This window comes from Bombina bombina, chromosome 6 (genome assembly GCF_027579735.1).
Source record: "Bombina bombina isolate aBomBom1 chromosome 6, aBomBom1.pri, whole genome shotgun sequence".
In the NCBI taxonomy this organism is placed as follows: Eukaryota; Metazoa; Chordata; class Amphibia; order Anura; family Bombinatoridae; genus Bombina; species Bombina bombina.
The window spans coordinates 1,016,869,612-1,016,893,242 of NC_069504.1; the positions used below are offsets into that span (position 1 = coordinate 1,016,869,612).

Sequence of the window (23,631 nt, forward strand, 5' to 3'; positions counted from 1 at the left end):
AATAATGATATTTAGGCATGTGCATTTGGAGGTTTCGGAAGCCTCCAAATGCGTAAGAAGGCGGGCGCACTTTCACAAGAAGAAATCTGTCTCCAAAAAGAGACTACTGCCACTAGCGTCTGCATTTGGAGGCATCTGAAACCTCCGAATGCACATGCCTAATCAAATTGTCTTACACATTAGAGCATTTTCTTTTTATACTTTTCTGTTTTAATTGAAGTGCGTCTTTGTGGGGTGCTAAGATTGACTGAGCCTGGCATTAATAATAAATTAGTCAAGATAGATGACGATTAAAAGGACACTAAACCCACATTTTTTCTTTCATGATTCAGATAGAGCATGCAATTTTAAGCAACTTTCTAATTTACTCCTGTTATCATTTTTCTTTGTTCTCTTGCTATCTTTATTTGAAAAAGCAGGAATCTAAGCTAAGGAGTCGGCCCATTTTTGGTTAAGCACCCTGGATAGCGCTTGCTGATTGGTGGCTACATTTAGCCACCAATCAGCAAGCGCAACTCAAGTGCTGAACAAAAAATGGGCCGGCTTAATGTTATTTAATTACGAATGTTTCATATTTTTTAGGCAGAGTTAACATGGTTTAGCACATCATTACAGATTTAGACTGCAGGGAGTTTATTAATACCAGACATTTATTGTATGCACAGTTCAGCAAATTTGGGATGTTTGTATAATCGTTTTATTGCCAACTATAAGATTAATTTCAGATAGAAAGAAGCATTAAATGTATTGATCTTGGTGGATTTATCCAGCTGTATCTTTTAGGTACTTTGTAACACAATTTAGTAGAAAATATAGTGCTCGACAAATCTGTTTAAAAGCTAGTAGCCAGTAAGAATATGTAGGAGCTAGACATACCTTTAGGAGCCAGACAGTGGTATTTGTGTATAGATATATGAGTTTAACCCAAAAATGTAGGAGCCAGGGATAGAATTCTAAGAGTCAGTGGCTCCCTGACTCCTGGGTTTGTCGAGCCCTGTTTTAGGAGATTCATAATAAATTTCAGTAACCTCAGCATAAAAATTACAATTAAACCAGAGTTCATAATTTTTTTTTAAGGAAAACTGAAAAGAACTAGAGTAATAAGAATAAATAGTTGAATGTAAGACTCTAAATTAATGATTAGGAAAGTCAACGTGGAACCACAAGAGAGTAGTCATATTAGGATCAAAAGAGTTTTCCGATTTGTACAGGAGTAGCTGGTGGTCAGCTGTGTTAAAGGAGCATTAGTAAAGAGAAGTAACTTATCTTATTAGCAGTGAGTAAATATATTATTATTTTGTTTAGTGCATTCAGTGGTACAGAAAAGCATCTGATATAGAGGCCCATTTATCAAGCTCCGAGTGGAGCTTGAAGGGCCGTGTTTCTGGCGAGTCTTCAGACTCGCCATAAACAGCAGTTATGAAGCAGCGGTCTAAAGACCGCTGCTCCATAACCCTGTCCGCCTGCTCTGATGAGGCGGACAGGAGTCGCCACAAATCAACCCGATCGAGTATGATCGGGTTGATTGACACCTCCCTGCTGGCTCTTGTGAGCTGCTGGTGCAATGCTGAATACAGAGAGCTTATTGCTTTCCGCATTCAGTGAGGTCTTGCAGGCCTGATCCGCACTGTCGGATCAGGTCCGCAAGACCTTTGATAATTCGGCCCCATAGAATTTGTTAGATTCTTATCTATAGACTTTACTATAACTGCTGGTACTGTGAAGCCCATTACCAGAAAAATCCTACCACAGTCATCTTCCAAAATTAAGGTGAGGAAGCTTTTTGTAAATGCTGTAATACACTCAAACAGGTAAAATGGATACTTGGTAACAAATTAAAGGGTAGGAAAAAAATACAGTACACTGTCCCTATAAGTATTGTAAGAACTTTGCAAATTATAGTGTTTTGAGTGAGTAAAATCTCCATACCCAAAATAAACATTTTCCTTATTTTCTACAAGTTTCAGAAGCTACTTTTTTAAAAGTATAAGAGCTCTTTTTAACATCACAAATGCTTGTGTATTGCTTGATTATAACAGGACCTGATGCAGTGCACAGCTTTTGCAACAGCTGATGAATATCATCTGGGTACTCTGTGCCACGACCTTTCAGCACATGGATACAATGAATTGTCGAGTTTGCCGAGAGGTATTCTTATGTGATCAATCAGTTTTTTTACATTACAATTATAAGTCAAGTTCTAGCCCTTTAAACCTGTGTTTTTTGATTAGAACAAAAAGGGATGAAATACTTATTTGCATGGCTGGAAATTTTCATTAGTGCACTTGATCAGGACCAGTAAAATATTTCAGTGGACTAGTAAGAAAATAGGATTATTCACACTGAGTGAACTAGTTACCTTATCTCATTGACTGGTAAACTATAGTGATGTTATTCCACCCCTGCATATTTGTAAGTGTTTGAGATGGAAATGTCTAACGTGGTGATAGAATCCTAAAATTGTGGTGAACATCTATATGTGTACAAAAGACACAGAGCACACATTTTATATACATGCTGGTGCCATTTATTTATTTTACAAAATCCTTGTGAAACACTATATTTTAAGAACCGCATTCCCCATTGTCAGGTACACCAATGATATTCACTGATCATGCATGAGTTGGATTGCAATAATTTACCAAGCTTTTTATTTATAGTACGTGCGATTAGTGTATTATTTTCTTGTAAGTACATATAAATACCTTTTTTTTGTTGTTACTAAAAGCAAGGCACACAAATTAATCTCCTGGGACCCTGGCATGGTTGCAGGAAGGAGGAAGAGCATAGCTGCGCTTCTTGACTTAGCAGCATGCACCAAAACAGCGATTACCCCCAAAAATCTGTCTCCTAAATTTCTAGACTGGTGTCTAGATTTCTAACAAATTTGCCCAGTCTATTACAAATTCTAAAATATGCTAGTTGTTCTGGCTTACTGAGGGCTAGATTATGAGTGGAGCACTATTTAGCGATCCTGCTCACGCGTTAACATCACTTGACAGCTGCTTTTAGTGCTCGTCGGATACCTCACATTTTACAAGTTGAAAGTAAAAAGATTTTGCTTGTGCAATAACAGGACGCACGCAAAATGCCAAAGTAACAATATTGCAATCTTGTTAGCGTATTCTCCAAAGTAGTCAATGGAGCGTGAAAAGTGGGAGAAAGAAACTAGCACCCTACTCGCACGCATATCGCTTTTTCTCAAGTGTTCTAAACCGACATGAAAATATGAATATTTCACATTCAAATGTTCTTCACATAGCAGAATATGCTCTAATTATTCATAAATACTTATTTTTATATTTATCTGATGTTTTATGTAAAATATCTCTCTCCTCTCTCTCTCTCTCCTCTCTCTCTCCCCTCTCTCTCTCTCTCTCTCCTCTCTCTCTCTCTCTCTCTCTCTTTCTTCTCTCTCCTCTCTCTCTGTCAGGGTGCCAGGAATCAGACTGAGGTGAGAAGTGCAAAAATAATCACACCTTTATTAATAGCAAAAAATAATAAAAAAGTCCACAAGTCAAATAACAAGCCAGGAGTCAAAACCAGAGCTGGTAGTCAGACGAGCCGAGTCAGGAGCCAAAGCGAATAGTCAGACAAACCGAGTCAGGAGCCAAAGTGAGTAGTCAGATGAGCCGGAATCAGGAACAAGGAGAACAGCAGAGTCAGGAACAAGCCAGGGATCAGGAACCAGGAGGGACGTCAGACAGCCAGGTAATACAAAGGAACTCTCACAAACAGGTCTGAGACAATGCAAGGGCAAAGCATACTGAACAGAGGCCCTTTAAAAAAATAAGTGATGACATCACAATTCTGAGACTGCAACCTGTCTCACATGGATGATGTACACCAGTCTGGCCATAAAAGGGCATGCAGGAAATGAGCAGCATCACACACTATGCACCAGAGTCAGCAAGAGAGGTGAGTAACATGGCTGCCAGCAGCACACGGTAAACAAAGCAAGGAAAAAACCCTGACACTCTCCTCTCTCTTTTCTCTCCTCTCTCTCTCTGCTATATCTCTTTTGTAGGGCATTGCCCTAAGTTAAACAGCTCTTTTACCTAAACAAATGACCAATTACCCCACCAAACCCCCCATAATAAAAAAACTAACACAAAAAAACCTAAACTACTCCTTGCCCCCTAAAGGGGCATTTGTATGGGCATTTCCCTTAAAAGGGCATTCAGCTCTTTTACTACCCTTAAAAGGGCAATCAGCTCTTTTCCAGCCCATTAAATACCTAATCTTAAAATAAATAAATAAATAAAATAAAATAAAAAATCCTAAAACTAAGCCCAAAATAGGTACTCACCGTTCCTGTCCAGCGGAGAAGGTCTTCTTCCAGGCAGCTCCATCATCTTCTACCTTCATCCAGAGCGAAGGAGGCACGGAGGTGCAGAGCTGTGGATCCTCAGTGGCGTTCCTCAACGGCGGTGGTCCTCGGCGGCATGGAGGCTCCGCAATCAATTTGGGGTACCTTGCATTACTATTGGCTGAAATTTTGAAATCAGCCAATAGGATTAGAGCTACCGAAATACTTTTGGCTGTTCAAATCAGCCAATAAGATTTTAGTAGCTCTCATCCTATTGGCTGATTTCAAAATTTCAGCAAATAGGAATGCAAGGTACCCCAATAAATATGGGGTACCTTGCATTCAATCTTCAGTGTGCGATGGACGATCGCATAAAGAGGAGCCTCCACGCCACTAAGGACCGCCGCTATTGAGGACCGCCGCTGGGGATCCAGGCATTGAGAAAACAGCTCCACACCTCCGCTCCACATCGCCTTCGCTCCGGATGAAGATAGAAGATGATGGAGCGCCTCTAAGAATACCTTTTCCGCTGGACTTCAGAAACAGTGAGTACCTATCTGGGGCTTAGGTTTAGGCTTTTTTATTTTAAATTTTTGGGTGTGTTTTTTTTTAGATTAGGGGTTTTTTTGGGCTTGAAAAAGAGCTGATTGCCCTTTAAAGGGCAGTAAAAGAGCCGAATGCCCTTTTAAGGGCAATGCCCATACAAATGCTCCTTTAGGGGCAATGGATAGTTTAGTTTTTTTAGTGTTAGTTTTTTTTTTGGGGGGGGTTACTGTTAGGGGGGACTTTTTAGAGGTAAAAGAGCTGTTTAATTTAGGGTAATTCCCTACAAAAGGCCCTTTTAAGGGCTATTGGTAGTTTAGATTAGGGGGTGTTTTTATTTTGGGGGGGCTTTTTTATTTTCATAAGGATTAGGTATACTTTTTTATTTTTGATTTTTGTTTATTTTTTTCTGTAATGTTAGACTTTTTTATTTTTTGTAATTTAATGTTAGTTTTTTTTTTAATTTTAATTGTAATTTAGTAGTAATTGGGGTTAATTTAGGGGGTGTTAGGTTAGGGGGCTTAGTAATTAAATTAGTTATTTGCGTTGTGAGTTGTTTGGCGGTTTAGGGGTTAATAGGCTAAGTAGGTTTATTGTGATGTGGGTGGTTGACGGTTAAGGGTTAATATTTTAATTATGTTATACTAGTGGGAAAGTCTGCCCAGAGGGCAGTCTATTGTGGTGACGGAACCACCGAACCACCCTGCCATTTTCGGAAGGGCAGTCTATTGTGGTGACGGAACTACCCTCCAGCTCCAGGGTCGCCGGTCTTCCGTGCCGGATTGTTCCTGGAAGAAGAAAGAAGAGGTCGCCGCTTGGAAGAAGACTTCACCACCTGGAACAGGACCTTCTCCGCCGGACTTCAGGAACGGTGAGTACCAACCTGGGGGTTAGACTTAGGTTTTTTTTTAAGTTTTTTTTTTGGGGGGGTTGTTTTATTTAGATTAGGGATGGGCAGTAAAAGAGCTAAATGCTCTTTTAAGGTCAATGCCCTAACAAATGCCCTTTTCAGGGCAATGGGTAGTTTAGGTTTTTTAGTGTTAGGTTCTTTTATTTTGGGGGGTTTGGTGGGTGGGGGGGGTTACTGTTAGGGGGGACTTTGTGTATTTTTAATGTAAAAGAGCTGTTTATCTTGGGGCAATGCCCTGCAAAAAGCCTTTTTAAGGGCTACTAGTAGTTTATTCTTAGAGTAGGGGGTGTTTTTATTTTCATAGGGATTAGGTTTAATTTTGTAAACTTTGGTAATTTTGTTTTTTTATTTTCTGTGTTGTTAGCCTTTTTTATTTTTTGTAATCTTAGCTTCTTTTTTTTTTGTAACTAGTATTTTTTAGTTTAGTTTATTTGTGTTAATTTAGGGGGTGTTAGGTTAGGGGGCTTAGTAATTTAATTAGTTATTTGAGTTGTGGGTTTTGGCAGATTAGGGGTTAATAGGGTAATTAGGTTTATTGCGATGTGGATGAATGACGATTAAGGTGTTAATTACTTTATTATTTTGCGATGTGTGGGTTTGCGGTGTATGTGTTAATACTTCGTGTGGGATGTTGTTGTTTTTTTTGTTATACTTCGTGAGGGCGGTGTTTATTTTTTTTTGTAATGCTCCGTTTGCCTTCACGGCATCCCGGTGGATTCCGAAAATGGCCATCCTGCCATTTTCGGAATCCACCTGGCTGCCTCACGCTGCCAAAATTCCATTGAGGATGCGTTCGCAACTGCTGACGGACATTACAAACGCAATTATAGTATAGATGCGGATTAGAGGTTAATTACTTTATTGTTTTGCAATGTGGAGGTTGACAGTTTAGGTGTTTGTTAATACTTTGTGCGGGAGGTTAGTTGTTTTTTTTTTTTTTGTTATACTTCGTTCGGGCGGTTACGTGTTTTTTAGTTATTTCGTGGGGGCGGTTATGTGGTTTTTTTTTTTTTTTCTTAAGGCTTCGGGTTTGCCTATGCTGCATTCAGGTGGATGCTTTTGGCTGCACACGCAGCCAACATTCTTTTGGCTGCCTCACACAGCCAACATTCCTTTGAGGTTGTGTGCGTGACGGACGCGTTACAAACGCAATTATAGAATAGATTATATAGGTGTATGTGTATATATATATATATATGTGTGTGTGTGTGTGTGTGTGTGTGTGTGTGTGTGTGTGTGTATAGGAAATTTCCCTATGTGAATAACATTGGAATGTGAAATATTTACATTAAAGGAACACTAAATCCAAAACTTTTCTTTCATGACTCAGGTAGAGAATACAATTTTCAACAACATTCCAATTTACTGTCTATCTGAATTTCTTCATTCTTTAGATATCTTTTGTTGAAGAAATAGCAATGCACATGAGTGAGCCAATCACACAAGGCATTAATGTGCAGTCACCAATCAGCAGCTACTGAGCCTATCTAGATATGCTTTTCAGCAAAGGATATCAAGAGAATTAAGCAAATTAGATTATAGAAGTACATTTAGAAAACTGTTTAAAATTGCATACTATTTCTAAATCATGAAAGAAAGAAAAAAATTGGGGTTCATGTCTCTTTAAATACACTTTATTAAATATGAATATTGCATAAATATGCTTTTACATGTTTTCATCAACTTGAATGCAAAGGGCTCCAATTCACTTATATACATATGTATTGTGTGTGTGTATATATATATATTATATATATATATATATAATGTTAATACATATATACACACATATAAATACATATGTACACGCATATATACATGTATATGTTCGTATCTCTATGTTAAAGCCCTTTGCATGCCTTTTTTTTCTAATACCTTTGAGTCCTTATAGCTTTTGATTGCAAATGTTTAAAACTAATTTTTATTAGACAGTGTTATTATGAGTGTAACTGTACTTTTAAATGTATTTTTGATGTGTTGTGAGACGTTTTAGTCTCGCGTAACAGTTAACTAGAGTTTTAAAGTCGCACTATCCTGATGCGCATTAAATTGTGCTCAAGCGATTGAGTTTACTTTCAACTTGTAATCTGACATGCACAAACATCTGCGTAAGACTGATATCGCTTGAGTGCACTCCTAATCTTGCCTCGAATTTATCAAAGTTGACCCTACATCAGGAATGAGATAAAAAGACCTTGGGGAATATTTATCAAGCTCCTTATGAATGCCCCGTGTTTCCTGAAGGCTCGCCGGAAACAGAAGTTATGACCGCTTTAGATCGCTGCTCCATAACCTGCCCGCCTGCTCTGAGGCGGGGGACAGAAATCAACCCGATCGAATACGATCGGGTTGATTGACACCCCTGCTAGCGGGCGATTGGCCGTGAATCTGCAGGGAGCGGTATTGCGCCAGCAGTTCACAAGAACTGCTGGTGCAATGATAAATGCAGACAACGTATACTGCGGCATTTATTGATGTGAAGCGGACATGATCCGCAATATCGGATCATGTCTGCTCGCAAAATCATAAATATGCCCCCTTCAGTTTGTTCCATGCAAAAAGAAAGTATTTTAAATGTTTAGACTATAAGATAAACAGTATTAGACTTCACTTTCTGTATAAAGTATCAAGCTGTGTTACGCTAATGAATAATTATACTGTACAAGTATTTTGATATATTTTATCTTTTACTTTTTTTAAGATGCATCTAACGTTTTACTGATTGGTGTTGAAAACTGTGCTAGAGACAATGATGCAGGAATGATATTTTTCTTCAGGTACTGTAACTTATTTATTTGCTTATGACTATTTCATTTTTGGATAAATATTTAGTTTAACATTATTAATATTTATTTTCATATTCATGCAAAGTGTGCATCACCAAAAGAACAACAAATTTGCATTACTTTCCAAAAAGAGGGACTCCAACTCCAAACTCCAATTAAAGAAGGAAGATGGGAATACAGTGTTCTCCGCAGACCACCCTGCTAAACTAAGCTACAATTAGACTTTTTCAATGATAATCGTTAAAGGGGCAGTCTAGTCAAAATTAAACTTCCATGATTCGGATAGGGTATGTAATTTTAAGCAACTTTCCAATTGACTTTTATCATCAAATTTTCTTTGTTCTCTTGGTATTCTTTGTTGAAGGCTAAACCTAGGTAGGCTCATATGCTAATTTCTAAGCTCTTGAAGGCTACCTCTAATCTCAGTGCATTTTGACAGCTAGAGGACGTTAGTTCATATGTGCAATTTAGATAACATTGTTCTCACACACGTGGAGTTACCTAGGAGTCTGATTGTATTGGATAAAATGCAAGTCTGTCAAAAGAACTGAAATAAGGGGGCAATCTGCAGAGGCTTAGATACAAGTTAATTACAGAGGTAAAAAGTTTATTACTATAAGCATGCTGGTTATGCAATACTGGGGAATGTGTAATAAAGGGATTATCTATCTTTTTAAACAATAACAATTCTGGAGTAGACTGTCCCTTTAAATTCATTTAGCTGAGTTATGCAATTAGTTTATGCTTTTGATAGCAGATATGTTATAATATTAAAAAGTAATAAACTGCCCCCACTCGACTACTATATAATGTCACAATGTTTTTATGGAGTACATTGGGGGATATATATTTCTTTCCTAAGATATGGAGAGTCCATGACGTGGGAATATCACTCCTGGCCAGCAGGAGGAGGCAAAGAGCACAACAGCAAAGCTGTTGAGTGTCACTCCCCTACCTCCCAAGTTATTCTCTGCCTGTTGAGACTAGGGGTTAATCTTCCCTTTATTGGGACGTTTTTCCTCTTTGGGCTAATTTTGTTGAAATACTTTATTACTATGTGTGTTGGGCTTATGTTTTATACAGGGATTTATGTATAAACTTAAAATTTGGCAGTTGGTTTTCAGGCTAACTGACAGACTGCTTGAGCGTTTGTGTAAATTTAGCTCCGGTGTTGTAGGCAGAGGGAAACGCACGCCTTTTACTTGCTGTGTAGTTTCCTCTCTCTGCCGGTCATGTGACTTCTCTCTGCTGTCAGGTATTAATGGAGCGGAGCGGCGTCATTGAATTTCAGTCTCTTCAGTGTCGATCTACTATACGATCGTTTTAGAGACTTCTGGCAGCCAAATTGTGTATAAGTGTTACGGTAATGCACCTCAGCCTGTCTGAGGTGTAGGGGGCCTGATTGGTTTATTATTTTAAATAATTTTTGCATAACGTTAAGCGGCTGTGATATTAAAAATTCTTATAATGACAGTGTATTTAAAAAAATTCTACAATTTGGGGAATTTTTTATTTAGTTTTATGGACATGGAAGACTCTTTTGACAAATGATTGTTATGCCTAGAAGCACAAATTGTTTTGCCTATGCAATTCTGTGCTGCATGCTTAGCTAGAACACTTCAATTTAAAGATAAATTGTTGCCCTCTGAGCCCAATGTCTCTCAGGATGTTGCTGTTCAGGCAATGCCACAGCTTTCTCCTCAAACATCCCAAGCCTCTATGGTGTCACATACAGTGCCCTGCAGTTCCTCTCAGCCTCCTGGAGGAGTTTATTTGCCTGCAGATTTTGCCGCACAGGTATCTTCTGCTGTATCTGCGGCATTATCTGCTTTTCCTGTGCTGGTAAAACGCAAGAGGAAAATTAGAAATTCAGATAGTAAGGTTTCTGTTCCACCTACTACATAAGTCTGATGAGGAGGATACATCAGTAGCCTCTGAGGGTGAAATCTCAGATTCGGACAGTATTATTCCTTCATCTGATATGGAAGAAGTAAACTTCAAATTTAAGCTTGAACACCTTCGTGTACTGTTAAAGGAGGTATTGGCTACTTTGGACAATTCCGATACTTCTATCATTGTCAACCCTAAGAAGTCTAGTAAACTTAATAAATACTATGATGTTCCTTCCTCTGTGGACGATTTTCCTGTCCCAGACCCTGTGACGGAGATTATTTCACAGGAATAGTAGAAGCCAGGGATTCCTTTTTCCCCCTCTCCCATATTTAAAAAGATGTTTCCTGTTGCTGACTCCATTAAAGATTCTTGGTGCACGGTGCCTAAAGTAGAAGGGGCTATTTCTACTCTGGCTAAGAGAACTACAATCCCTATAGAGGATAGCTGCTCCTTTAAGGATCCCATGGACAAAAAGCTGGAAGCTTATTTGAAGAAGATGTATGTTCATCAAGGTCTTCAATGGCAACCTGCAGTTTGTATTGCCACAGTAGAAAGTGTGGCATCTTATTGGTGTGAAGCCGTGTCTGAATCAATTTTCGTAGAAACTCCATTGGAGGAGATACAAGATAGGATTAAGGCTCTCAAACTCCTTTATTTCTGATGCTAACATGCAAGTTATTAGACTGGGATCCAAGATATCTGGCTTCACTGTCCTAGCCCGCAGGGCATTGTGGTTAAAATCTTGGTCAGATGATGTTACCTCTAAGTCCAAGCTTCTGGCGCTTCCTTACAAGGGTAAGACCTTGTTCGTACCTGGTCTGGCAAAATTAATTTCTGATATTACGGGTGGAAAAGGATCTTTTCTACCGCAAGACAAGAAGAACAGACTCAAAGGATGTCAAAATAATTTTCGTTCCTTTCGTAACTTCAAAGGTCAAAAGTTTTCCTCTCTCTCTTCCAAGCAGGAGGAGTCCAAGTCTTCTTGGAAGCCCAATCAGTCTTGGACTAAGGGGAAGCAATCAGAGAAACCCTCAGCTGAGTCTAAATCAGCATGCAGGGTCGGCCTCCAGTCCTGGATCGGATCAAGTGGGGGGCAGACTTTCCCTGTTTTGTCAAGTGTGGAGACGAGATGTCCCAGATCTCAGGGTTACAAAATAGAATTCAAAACTTTCCCTCCCAGGGGCAGATTCCACCTCTCAAGATTATCTGCAGACCAGGTAAAAAGAGAGGCATTCTTGAACTGCGTTCAGGACCGTTCTTCCCTGGGAGTGATAGTTCCAGTAAGGGAACAGGGTCTAGGATTCTATTCAAATCTGTTTGTGGTGCCCAAAAAAGAGGGAACTTTTTGACCCATTTTAGACCTAAAGTGCCTCGACAAGTTTCTCAGGGTACCGTCCTTCAAAATGGAAACCATTTGTTCCATTCTTCTTTTGGTCCAAGAGGGGCAGTTCATGACGACCATAGACCTGAAGGACACGTATCTTCATATTCCCATCCACAGGGATCATCACAAATTCCTGAGATTCGCCTTTCTAGACAAACACTTTCAGTTTGTGGCTCTCTTGGCAGTGATCAGGTCTCGGGGAATTGCAGTTGCTCCATGCCTGGACGACATATTGGTTCAGGTGCCATCTTTTCAACAAGCAAACTCTCATACCGAGATCTTGTTTTCTTTTTTGCGTTCCCACGGTTGGAAAGTGAATCTGGAAAAGAGTTCCCTTGTTTCTGCTACAAGGGTGGTTTTCTTAGGGACCATAAAAGATTCCCTATCTATGAAAAATTTTCTGACGGAGGTCAGAAAATCCAGAATTTTCTCCTCTTGCCTCTCTCTACAGTCTACTGTTTAGCCATCAGTGGCTCAATGTATGGAGGTAATTGGTCTGATGATCGCTTCCATGGACATCATTCCCTTAGCTTGATTCCATTTGAGAGCTCTGCAATTATGCATGCTCAGACAATGGAACGAAGACCATTCGGATCTGTCTCAAAGGATAGATCTACACCAGTCGAGACTCTCTCCCATGGTGCCTTTCTCAGGACCATCTGTCTCAGGGCACATGCTTCCGGAGACCTTCCTGGGTGATTGTGACCATGGACGCCAGCCTGCTAGGCTGTGGAGCAGTCTGGGACTCGTTAAAGGTGCAGGGATTATGGACTCAGGAGGAGTCTGCTCTCCCCATAAACATCTTGGAATTGAGAGCGATTTACAATGCTGATGGCTTGGCCTCAATTGTCCTTAGCCCAGTTTATCAGGTTTCAGTCGGACAACATCACCTCAGTGGCTTACATCAACCACCAGGGAGGAACTCCGAGTTCCTTAGCCATGAAGGAGATGGCACGGATTATTCAGTGGGCGGAAGCTCACAATTGTTGTCTATCTGCCATCCACATTCCTGGAATGGACAACTGGGAAGTGGATTTCCTGAGCAGACAGACACTTCATCCCGGGAGTGGGCTCTCCATCCGGAGGGGTTCTCCAGGTCAACCCTCAAATGGGGTTGCCGGACTTGGATCTGATGTCGTCTTGCCAGAACGCCAAGCTTCCAAGGTACGGTTCAAGGTCAAGAGATCCTCAGGCCGCTCTGATAGATGCTCTGGTGGTTCCTTGATATTTCGCTCTAGCATACCTATTTCCTCCATTTGCACTCCTTCCACAAGTTATTGCTCATATCAAACAGGAGAGAGCATCCGTAATTCTAATAGCTTCTGCATGGCCTCGCAGGATCTGGTATTCAGACCTAGTGAAGATGTCATCTCGGCCACCTTGGAGGTTTCCTCTGATGAAGGACCTTCTAACTCGGGGTCCATTCCTCCATCCAAATCTGGTTTCTCGGAAGCTGACTGCTTGGAGATTGAACGCTTAGTTCTGTCTAAGCATGGATTTTCTGAGTCGGTCATTGAGACCATGATCCAGGCTCGCAAGCCTGTTACTCGAAAAATGTACCATAAGGTATAGCGTAAATACCTTTTATTGGTGTGAATCAAAGGGCTACTCTTGGAGTAGGGTTAGGATTCCTAGAATATTGTCTTTTCTCCAGGAAGGTCTGGAGAAAGGGTTGTCAGTCAGTTCTCTGAAAGGTCAGATTTCTGCATTATCTATTTTGTTACACAAGCATCTAGCGGATGTACCAAATGTTCAATCTTTTTGTCAGGCCCTGGTCAGAATCAGGCCTGTGTTTAAACCTGTTGCTCCTCCTTGGAGCCTTAATCTTGTTCTTAAAGTTTTGCAGCAGGCTCCGTTTGAGCCAATGCATTCCATAGATATTAAGTTGCTATCTTGGAAGGTTTTGTTTCTTATTGCTATCTCTTCTGCTAGGAGAGTTTCGGAACTCTCGGCTTTGCAGTGTGATTCGCCTTACCTTATCTTTTATGTGGATAGGGCGGTTCTTCGTACTAAATTGGGGTTTCTTACTAAAGTGGTTTCAGATAGAAATATTAATTAGGAAATTGTTGTTCCTTCTCTCTGTCCCAATCTTTCTTCTCATAAAGAAAGTCTGTTGCACAACTTGGATGTTGTGCGTGCTCTAAAATTCTACCTACAGGCTACTAAGGATTTTCACCAGTCTTCTGCCCTGTTTGTTTGTTTCTCAGGAAAGTGTAAGGGTCAAAAGGCTACTGCTACTTCTCTTTCCCTCTGGTTAAGAAGTATCATTTGTTTTGCTTATGAGACTTCTGGACACTCCTCTTCTTGGGCTTTCAAAAATGAAGCTTCTGTGGAACAGATTTGCAAGGCTTCAACTTGGTCCTCTCTGCATACTTTTTCCAAATTTGATACTTTTTCCTTGGCAGAGGCCGTTTTTGGGAGAAGGGTTCTTCAAGCAGTGGTGCCTTTTGTTTGGGTCTGCCTGTCTTGTTCTCCCTCCCTGTTCATTCTGTGTCCTCTAGCTTAGGTATTGGTTCCCACTAGTAATTGAATGACTTTGTGGACTCTCCATATCTTAGAAAAGAAAACAAAATTTATGCTTACCTGATAAATTTCTTTCTTTCCGGATATGGAGAGTTCACGACCCACCCTTTATTAAGACAGTTATTTTTGACTAAACCTCAGGCACCTCTACACCTTTGTGTTATTCCTTTTCCATTTCCCTTCGGTCGAATGACTGGAGATTATGGTAAGGGGAGTGACACTTAACAGCTTTGCTGTGGTGCTCTTTGCCTCCTCCTGCTGGCCAGGAGTGATATTCCCACTAGTAATTGAATGACGTTGTGGACTCTCCATATCCGCAAACAAAGAAATTTATCAGGTAAGCATAAATTTTGTTATCTATAGCTGTCTAACGCTATAAATGTATGTGTGTATATATACCATGTGTGAGCACAGAATCCGGTTTGTCAATCTCTTTCTAAATATTGAAGATAATATTAGCAATTGTATGATTTAGAATATTTTCCTTTACTATTTCATGTCTATTAACTATGAAAAATGTGGCAGATTCTGAATAAAGAATGCTTTTTAAAATATTAAACAATAATAATGTTGCATTTCTCTGTCTATAGTTAAAAGATTATGATAGTTTAAAAAAATCAAAAAATCTATGCACTGCTGACTGCAGTTTTAGCTTGGGTCCACCAGTTCTCTGCGCTCTTAAGCGGTATTTTAATTATGGGTTTGTGATAAAATTACAATCCCACTATAATGGCCCTTCAAGTTATTAATAGAACCACATAATTTCGTTTTTGTAATATAATATATTTTACAATATCATATTGTTTTATTATCCTTTTAATTTAGGGAAGGTGCAGTTATATTTTGGAATGTCGAAGATAAAACTGTAAGTAAATATACTGTTTGGCTATGTTTATAGAGCTGAAATAATGTGTACATTTTTATTGCATACAAAACCTTGTTCAGTTTACTCAGCAGTATTGAGCACCAGGAATCTATCCCATGAAATATATATATATATATATATATATATATATATATATATATATATATACACACACACGTTAAAACGGACATTACCCAAGCGACTGTGGGTAAAGCCCAATGTACTGTAATTCCCCCATCTACACTATTTCTTTTGCCTCCGCTTGGGGAGGTTCAAGGAAGGCGCCCCGCCGATCCTCTGGCATGCACCCCAAGTGAACCTTGGGGAATGAGGTTTACAAGTGGGTCTTCACCCCCTTGAACCCCCCAGGCGGAGGCAAAAGTTATATTGAAGATGGGGGAATTACATTGCAGGCTTTATATGTTTGATGCAGTGACTCGGCACTCAAAGGGGATTTATGATCATACATCAGGCTTTACCCACATCCGCTTGGTTAATGTCCGTTTTACACAGGTAATACATATACATATACACACACACACAGAAGCGCACTCTCAGGAATGAGCAACCTGTTCAACAACATTTTGGCTTGTTCTATGGCGATTTATCACCTGGGTACAGCTTCTTTTTAGCTATTCCTGAGAGTAAACTTCTCTCTGTGTGTATTACCAGACGTGGACTCCTTGCTCAGCGTGCTTAGAGGAATATGGCTACATCTAACTGATGAGGCCCAATGGATGTCAAAATGATTGTCTGGGGTTTTCGTGTTCCTTGTTCAGTGAGGAATGGCCTGGTATTTCGGCGCTAGACTGACCTTTTTAGGCAGGATCAGACTGATATACTACAGGAAAGTCCTACTCTCTGAAAAGCATTACTGGGCTAAAAAGAAGCTGCACCCAAGTTGTAAATCGCCATAAAACAAGCTAACAAGTTTTTGAGCTGGTTGTTCATTTCTGAAAGTGTGCTTCTGTGTGTGCGTATAAATATATGAAGAAGCTTGTTTTTCATTTTAAATTAATGTACTACTATTAGAGGGGTACTACATATATAACAACAATTATATATTGTATCTAGTATGTATGAAATACAGATATGGGACTTCTTTGATTTCCATGTTAACAAATGTATTACTAATACAGTAAAGGTTTATATTTTTTTACACCCGTTCCTAATATGCCCATGGTGTTGAAAACAATAAAATAAGATGAAATAAAATAAAGTTAATTTGCAGTTGGGATCTGAGTTACAACGATAAAGTAAAATATATGGTTTTACCAACTTATATTTTTATAATCATGACCAGTAATATAATTTATTGTGCGTTTGTATTCTTTTTGCACTGATCTGTGTAATTTTAATAAAAATGATGTAAATTGATGTTTTAAAGTTAACATTCACAAATTGTTTTTATCTTGTACCTGACTCTGTTTTTACTTTTTTTTCTAGATGAAACATGTAATGCAAATTCTAGAGCGTCATGAAATTCAGCCATATGAAGTGGCCCTGGTTCACTGGGAGAATGAAGAAGTAAATTACAGATTTGGAGAGTAAGCAGTTTTTTTATCCCAATGAAATAGTGTAGTCTACATTATATACATTTGCATTATTTTATCCTTATAAATATTTTTTTAAACAATGACCCTTTAAAACATTTTTTTTTTCTGCAGGGGACACTCAAAGCTTGTGAATGGCGAAATTCAGCTGAGCTTACAATCAGAGGCTGATGACACCATTTTGGAGAAATTTGCCTTTTCCAATGCACTTTGTCTTTCTGGTGAGCTCTTGCTTGACCGGACTGAGTTTAATAGTTTTTTATCTATGTGCTTTTAAACTAAGTTCAGCAAAGACAAACAGGATTACTTTAGAGACCATCCTCTAGTCATTTGATGATCACCAAACTACTTTAGAAGTCATTTGCACTTCATCAGACATCATCAGGCTAGTAAAGTCATCAGCTAAGGTAAAATAATTCTGGGTGATGACTTCAGAATGATTAGCAGATAACCTTACTGATTACTTCACAAGCATAAACAGTCAATTAATGACTCAAGAGTCATTTTATTTAAATATTTTGGCCTCTGGGCATACTTTAGGATGACTTCTGATGACTTGTCTGGAATCATTGATTACTTCAGAATGACTCCAGGAAGATCATCGTTATTGACTAGGGCCTTTACATAAACCTTAATTCTGGCTAGTGACTTAGAATTTGATGGAGCTTTACCAATATATGACAATAATAATCATAATAAAAAGAAGAAATAATTATAAAATTGCTACAATTGCAAAACAAAACTATGTTTAAAGATAGGAACACTCTCTGCTCTGGTGTTCCAGATGGAACTCTAAAAGCCAAACTCTAACATAGACCGCAACTTTCCCAAATGCGGTTAATACAACACTAAACGCTTAAAAAAAGCAGAGTGGCGCTCGAAACAAGGTGCTAAAGAGTTATGATATAGATATACATATATAAAAATGCAAGTAATGAATATATACTAACGTATCGAATTATGTCAACTAAAATCTATATATGTGGATGAATACAATAATATAGATCAAACAGGGAATTCCACTGTATAATAGTTTATTTCACTTAAAGCAGAAAACGATTTATCAATAAATACAATTAAAATAAATACAATTAAAATAAAGTTGTGGCCACAACAAGAACAAAAATTACACTCAGAGTATCATAAAAATTATGAGCAGATATGGAAATTAGCGCACTGGCACTTAGAGTGAGTCTTTAGCCTGATTTAGGATGCATGTGGTGAAACAATGTCGAAAGATATCAATGTCAGCTCCCTTTGTGAATATTGTAGATAGTTCTATAGGGTATACGTGTATGCCAAATAGGGACAGTGTTCTGATAAACTCAGATGCCTTACCGGACCTCAGATAGGACTCTCACTCAAGCGATAGGGTCCTGCTGCTCTCTGTCTCACGGCGTCTCCTGTTTGCCGGCCGTTGAAGCTACTCACATGACACTCAGCTGTCCTATTGGGTTACTGGTGTGTAGAAGGCAGGTATAATTTGGTTCGATTTGAAAAACCCTTCAATTGGCCGCTTCTTTTTTTTGTTAAAGCTGTATTGCTTTCAATTGCAATAGTAGTTGCAATAGTAGTTGTAATCCACAATCCTGCAGGGGTGGTTTTTGAGTATTCTCTTCTACGCGTTTCGGCTTGGAAACAAGCCTTTATCAAAATGACTCCTTTGTGGCTCCTTGGATCTATTTATAGTGCTTTAATTAGCACACAGCAGGTGTAGCTGAAGTAATCCACCTTGAAACACCTGTTAGGCATTAATACATTCAGAATTTTATTTGTTCTGTGTTGTAGATGGTACTATGCAAATAGTGACAATTAAAAAAAGCCATTTATAAATAGTTCATGTCAAAAAACTCATGTTAAAATATACAAGTATAAAAATATATAAATATATATAGTCATGTTATTTCTGATTCCACATTTAATGTATTCTATCTTTATAGGCAAATTTATAGTAGCAGGAAACTTACATTCTTAAGACAAATGTATCTCTATCTCATTTATAGAGGAAAGTATTTATCTATATCAAAACCTCATGTTAAAACTTGTAAGAAGTTTAAAACATGTTTAAAAAATAAAATAAAAAATGCTATAAGATAATACATAATTAGATCAATCAATAGTACACACATATGCATACATATTGACACATATGTATATATATCTACATATGTATGTATGTCTATATATATATATATATATATAATCTCCATATTCATTTTTAGAGTTTTAATTAAAAGGATTTAGATCCAAATTTGGGGGTTAATGTATTTAAGTTTACTATCAGTTCTGCTTCTGAAAAAAGGAGATCTTTTGTAATGTTGCCTCCTCTATATGGTGTAATTTTATTTAGACCCCTGTACGGATTGCAATATGATTTATCTAATTCAATGCCTTTGCAATAAACAGTACTTGGGTCAAACGAGTCGCCCCCTACGGGACAGTATTAGACAAAACTTGTTAAATATAGAATTAGGCTTTGAAGACCATTTACTGTCAAAACATTTTAAAGAATACCACAACCAAAAGACCAATGGACTACTTTACTGGGGTCTAAAGAAAAATTACACCACATAGGGGAGGCAACATTACAAAAGATCTCCTTTTTTCAGAAGCAGAACTAATAGTGAACCTCAATACACTAACCCCCAAAGGCCTCCACGCAGAGTTGGATGATGATCTAAATCCTTTTAATTAAAACTCTAAAAATGAATCTGCAGAATATATATATATATACATATGTGTCAATATGTTTGCATATGTGTGTACTATCGATTGATCTAATTATGTATTATCTTATAGCATTTTTTATTTTTTAAACATGTTTTATTTTAAATAAATTTATTTAAAATATTTTTAAACATGTTTTAAACTTCTTACAAGTTTTAACATGAGGTTTTGATATAGATAAATACTTTCCTCTATAAATAAAATAGAGATAGATTTGTCTTAAGAATGTAAGTTTCCTGCTACTATTAATTTATTTGTGTATAAAGATAGAATACATTAAATGTGGAATCAGAAATAAAAGAATATATATTTATACATTTTTATACTTGTATATTTTAACATGCGTTTTTTGACATGAACTATATATAAATGGCTTTTTTCTTCTTAAATGGAAAGAGTCCACAGCTGCATTCATTACTTTTGGGAATTAAGCACCTGGCCACCAGGAGGAGGCAAAGACACCCCAGCCAAAGGGTTCAGACGTGTCAGGTTCTGTATGATTTGCTAGGTGTTGAGAATAAAAATCATACAATGAGGTTAGGAACCGCAGCTGCTGAGATTTGATATCAGGGGTGTGAGTGAGAGGACACTATTGTTACTCCATGTGTTAAATACACTGAAAATATGTAGCAGAGTCCCTCAGTCTATAACCCATATAAAAATTGTATATATTAAAGATATGATAAACAATTCATACAACATATATAGATGAGAGAATACAGCTGTACAACTTTAATTAGAGAATCTCACTTTGATATTAATATGCATAAGTGAAAAAAATAGCAAGCTAGAAAAAAGAATTATTTATGGAATGGGGCAGTACACGAACGTTGCGGTATGAGGACAACCTTCAAGTTACAATTCTTAAGTACCTGCGGTGGGGGAAACCCCTAAGTATGCCCAGGGTAAATCCAATAGTGGAGATAGTTGCACAGGCTGCTGAGGGTCCGGTATAGTTGGAGCTCTGTTTCTCCGTGGTCGGCGTGTGACGTCACCGCGGAGTGATCCGATGAAGATCCGGCTCTAGAATTACAGACTGAGGTAGTTTGTTAGGGAAGCAGCAGGAACTAGCTTAGGCTCAGGATAATTCCAGTAAGCTACCAGGAGGTGGCAGACGGATAATAACAAGCAATAGGATAAGTAGGTAGCTGCTATATATAGGCAGGTTACACAAGCAGTGTTAAATTTAAAGCAACAGTTACTTCAGTTACCTCCTACAGAGATGATCCTGACAGTACACCCCCATCAAAGAGCAACTCCGGGGCTCAAGGGTGCGGACGGTCCGGGTTTCTACGATGAAACAGCGAGACCAATCTGCGTGCTGAGATATTGCTAGCAGGTTCCCAGGAGTTATGTTCCAATGAGTACCCCTTCCAACCAATAAGATACTGCAAAGTACCACGGAGCAATCGAGAATCCAGAATGGCATCAACTTCGTATTCGGTGGTTGGATCTATTGAGACCTGCGGAGCAGAATCAGATGGGAAGTTTCTCAAGGCTTTGTATGGTTTTAGGAGGGAGACATGGAACGTAGGGTGTACTTTCATGTTATCTGGAAGTTTAAGCGTAACAGCATTCACATTCACAACCCTAGTTATAGGGTAGGGTCCGATATATAAAGGAGAGAATTTCTTTGAAGGGGTGTTAAGTTTTAGATTTCTGGTGGATAACCAGACTAGATCTCCAGTAGCATAAGAAGGAGGTTTTCTTCTTTTCCTATCATAAAACTTCTTTTGGGTTTCCTTTGACTCTTGGATGGCTCTTTGTATGGTAGTGAAGTTAGAAGAGATGGTATCGGAGAGTTCAGATATACCCGGGAAGTTGCTACGATTATCAGGTTGGAAATGGAACCGAGGGTGGAATCCGTAATTGGCATAGAACGGTGTCGTTCTAGTAGTGGTGTTAACAGTGTTGTTAAATGAAAACTCAGCATATGGTAAATGTATAGACCATGAGTCTTGTTGGTCAGAACAATAGAGTCGAATGAACTGTTCAATCCATTGGTTGCATCGCTCTGTCTGCCCGTTACTTTGAGGATGATATGCTGTAGTGAGTTTTTTATCTATCTTGAATGTCGTACAAAAATTCGTCCATAGTCTACTGGAAAATTGAGTTCCTCTATCACTGAGAATAGATGTAGGCAGTCCATGGAGTTTGAATACGTTTTTTATGAGTAGTTGGATGGTTTCCATAGCAGTAGGCAATTTGTGATAGGGAACAAAGTGAGCCATTTTGCTAAACAGGTCTACAGCCACAAGGATGGTGTTATAGTTGTTTGATTTTGGTAGATCAACTATAAAATCAACGGCTATTTCAGTCCATGGAATTGACGGAGTACTGAGAGGTAGTAGCAAACCATAGGGAGCTTGTTTTGTGGATTTAGAAACGGTGCAAGTATGGCAGGAAGCGACATATTGTTTTATTTCTTGAGACATATTAAGCCACCAATAGGACCTCTTGGCAAGTTCAAGTGTCTTTCTTGACCCCGGGTGTCCCGCTAATAGAGAATCATGAACGGTATGGAGTACCATTTGTCTCCGGATTGGAGGAATGTATAAGAGTTCTTGATGGTAGTACAGGTTATCATCTTTCTTATCTAGAAGAGGTAGGGGTTTTGTCAGATCTTCCTTTTGTTCCTGTACCAATTGTGGTTTGAAGTCACAGATAAAGGAAATAAAACGATCTCTCTGTATCAAACTTTCGTCGGGTGTACGGTGACGCTCAAAACATGATAACCTAGAGAGAGCGTCAGCTTTGTGATTTTTACTCGCTGGACGATAGACTATTTGATAATTAAACCTAGTCAAGAATAGCTGCCACCTTACTTGTCTAGAGGATAGAGTGTGAGTGCTTTTTAGATACTGCAAGTTCCTGTGATCCGTATAGATCAATATCGGAACACTTGTACCCTCAAGAAGGTGTCTCCAGTGCTCGAGAGACAACTTAATAGCCAACATTTCCTTTTCCCCAATGGGGTAGTTTTGTTCAGCTGCATTTAGAGATCGGGAGAAAAAGGCGACAGGACGAAGTGGTTGTTTTATGGCATCTCGTTGTGATAGAACTGCACCTACGGCGATGTCTGAGGCATCAACCTCCAGTATATATTGATTCTCAGAATTTGGAAACCTTAGTATAGGTGCTGTGGTAAACTTGAGTTTCAAATATTCAAAAGCTTTTTGTGCATCTTGATTCCATCTAAAAGGTACGGTGGACTTCGTTAGCGTGGTTAACGGTTTGGTAATTTTAGAGAAATCTTTTATAAATTTGCGATAAAAATTTGCAAAGCCCAAGAATCTTATACTTAGGACTGGGCCAGTCTTTAATGGTTTGTATCTTTGACTCCTCCATGTGAATACCTGACGAGGTGATTATATATCCAAGAAAAGCTATGTTCTGTGAATTAAAAATACACTTTTCGGGTTTGACATAGAGGTGGTTGTCTCTTAACCTAGAGAGGACTTGCCTAACATGTAATACATGTTCGGATAGGGTCTTAGAGTATATCAATATGTCGTCTAGATATATGACTATGAAAATGTCTAAGATATCTCTAAACAGGTCATTTATTAGGTATTGGAAGGTGGCTGGGGCGTTGCAGAGCCCGAACGGCATGACTGTGTATTCATAATGGCCATATCGGGTCCTGAACGCCGTCAGCCACTCGTCCCCACTTCGTACTCTGATTAAATTATACGCCCCCCGGAGGTCCAATTTCGTAAAGAATTTGGCCCCTTCTAATCTTTCGATTAGTTCCAGAATCAAGGGTAAGGGGTACCTATTTTTTATGGTGATCCTATTCAGTTGTCTGTAATCTATGATGGGCCTTAGGGAGCCGTCTTTGTTTTTGACAAAAAATATTCCGGCTCCCGCCGGCGAGTTAGAAGGGCGTATAAACCCCTTCCTTAGATTATCCTCCAAGTAGGATTTCAAGTGTTCGAGTTCTGTTTTAGAAAGGGGGAAAATGTGGCCACAGGGTATATCCGCACCTGCTACTAACTCTATAGGGCAGTCATACTTCCTATGTGGGGGTAAAGTCTCAGTCTCAGTTTTGTTGAATAGGTCCATAAAATCCCTATACTCACTAGGTATATTGATCCCTGAATCTACCCGAGTGGTGTGGAGGATAGCAATAGGGAAA

General features: G+C 38.8%; 1 protein-coding gene across 2 annotated transcripts in view; it reads left to right on the forward strand.

Annotated features, from left to right (window-relative positions):
• The window catches only part of RMND1 (required for meiotic nuclear division 1 homolog), a 40,273-nt gene that overhangs the window by 6,621 nt on the left and 10,021 nt on the right, over positions 1-23,631 (forward strand). For both annotated transcript variants that reach the window (XM_053718740.1, XM_053718741.1), the window contains exons 3-7: positions 2,040-2,148; positions 8,464-8,539; positions 15,174-15,213; positions 16,660-16,760; positions 16,881-16,987. In XM_053718740.1, the coding sequence (XP_053574715.1) occupies positions 2,040-2,148; positions 8,464-8,539; positions 15,174-15,213; positions 16,660-16,760; positions 16,881-16,987 (433 nt within the window). The remainder of the gene's footprint in view (positions 1-2,039; positions 2,149-8,463; positions 8,540-15,173; positions 15,214-16,659; positions 16,761-16,880; positions 16,988-23,631) is intronic.